The 984-nt window shown below is 65.1% G+C and overlaps 1 protein-coding gene across 1 annotated transcript in view; it reads right to left on the bottom strand.

Annotated features, from left to right (window-relative positions):
- Positions 1–984, bottom strand: part of MMS19 (MMS19 nucleotide excision repair homolog (S. cerevisiae)) — a gene marked incomplete at its 3' end in the record, with an annotated part of 10,682 nt that continues 9,698 nt past the window's right edge. The window contains exons 21-26 of the mRNA XM_010290105.1: positions 940–981; positions 756–856; positions 621–677; positions 322–508; positions 153–235; positions 1–63 (exon numbers count right to left, since the gene is read on the bottom strand). Coding sequence (XP_010288407.1) covers positions 1–63; positions 153–235; positions 322–508; positions 621–677; positions 756–856; positions 940–981 — 533 coding nt within the window. The remainder of the gene's footprint in view (positions 64–152; positions 236–321; positions 509–620; positions 678–755; positions 857–939; positions 982–984) is intronic.

Raw genomic sequence — 984 nt, 5'->3', positions numbered from 1 at the left:
CAGTGTGGAGAGCTGCACCACACGGTCCGAGCAGGACAAGGCCTCAAGCAGGAGGGAAAGCAGCTGTAGGTGGGGAGGACACAGGAGACATGAGTAACTCTCAGCCATGCACTCTGTGCTGCTGCAATCTCCCCGTCAAGGCTGGTTCTCACCGTGGGCAGCTCTGTCACCAGCACGGGCTTGGGGAGGTGGTTGAGCACATGGGACAGGCCCTTCAGGTAATTGGCCTTCACGTCTGTGGAGAGCAGAGATGGTTACAGGCAGCCAGGGGGAGGAGGGGATGGTGGGTCCGGGGCCCCGGGGAAGGGGGGGGGGGGGCGCGGGGGCCAGCCCCGTGGAAGCCCTGCACCAGCTTGGGAACGTTGTCGGTGAAGAAGCGCTGGCGGAACATGATGCGCACGTCGGCGTGGCACCCCTTGTGCAGCACGTCCGGGGACTCGGCCATGAGCAGTGAGAAGCCGTCGGCCGCAGCAGGGCCCAGCTCCGTGTCAGCCAGCAGGCCCAGCAGCTGTGAGGGAGAGAGCCCTGAGATGGGTTGCCCTGCCAATGGGGGTTCCCAGCTGGCCATGGTGGGGAGCAGGCAGGCTCCTTAGACATCACCCAGCCCCACCACTGCCTACCTTGTCTGTCAGGCGGGAGCTCAGGGGGTGGTAGCGCAGCACCAGGGCTTTGGTCACCTGTGCAGGCAGAGCAGAGTCAGCACCAAGCTGGTGCCCCCGGCTCTTCTCCCCTCCCACACCCAGGCCAGGCCTTACCCAGAGCAGCAGCATGAGTGCCTGGGTTCGGTGGGGCCCCTCCGCTAGGCCAGGCTCCATCCTATTCACTGCAAGCCGCAGGATCTCATCCAGCTGCTGCCCTGGGGAGACAGAAGGGGCAGGCTGAGCCATTCCTCTGCCAGCAGTGGGAAGGGACCCATGGCATCCTGTCCAGCCCCCTTACCTGCTGGGTGCTTGTTCACCAGCCCCGCGAAGCACTTGGCAGCTG

Source organism: Phaethon lepturus, unplaced genomic scaffold (assembly GCF_000687285.1).
Source record: "Phaethon lepturus isolate BGI_N335 unplaced genomic scaffold, ASM68728v1 scaffold32636, whole genome shotgun sequence".
Classification (NCBI taxonomy): domain Eukaryota; kingdom Metazoa; phylum Chordata; class Aves; order Phaethontiformes; family Phaethontidae; genus Phaethon; species Phaethon lepturus.
Note: the sequence above shows the minus strand (reverse complement) of the source record. Positions and strands in the feature narration are given on the sequence as shown.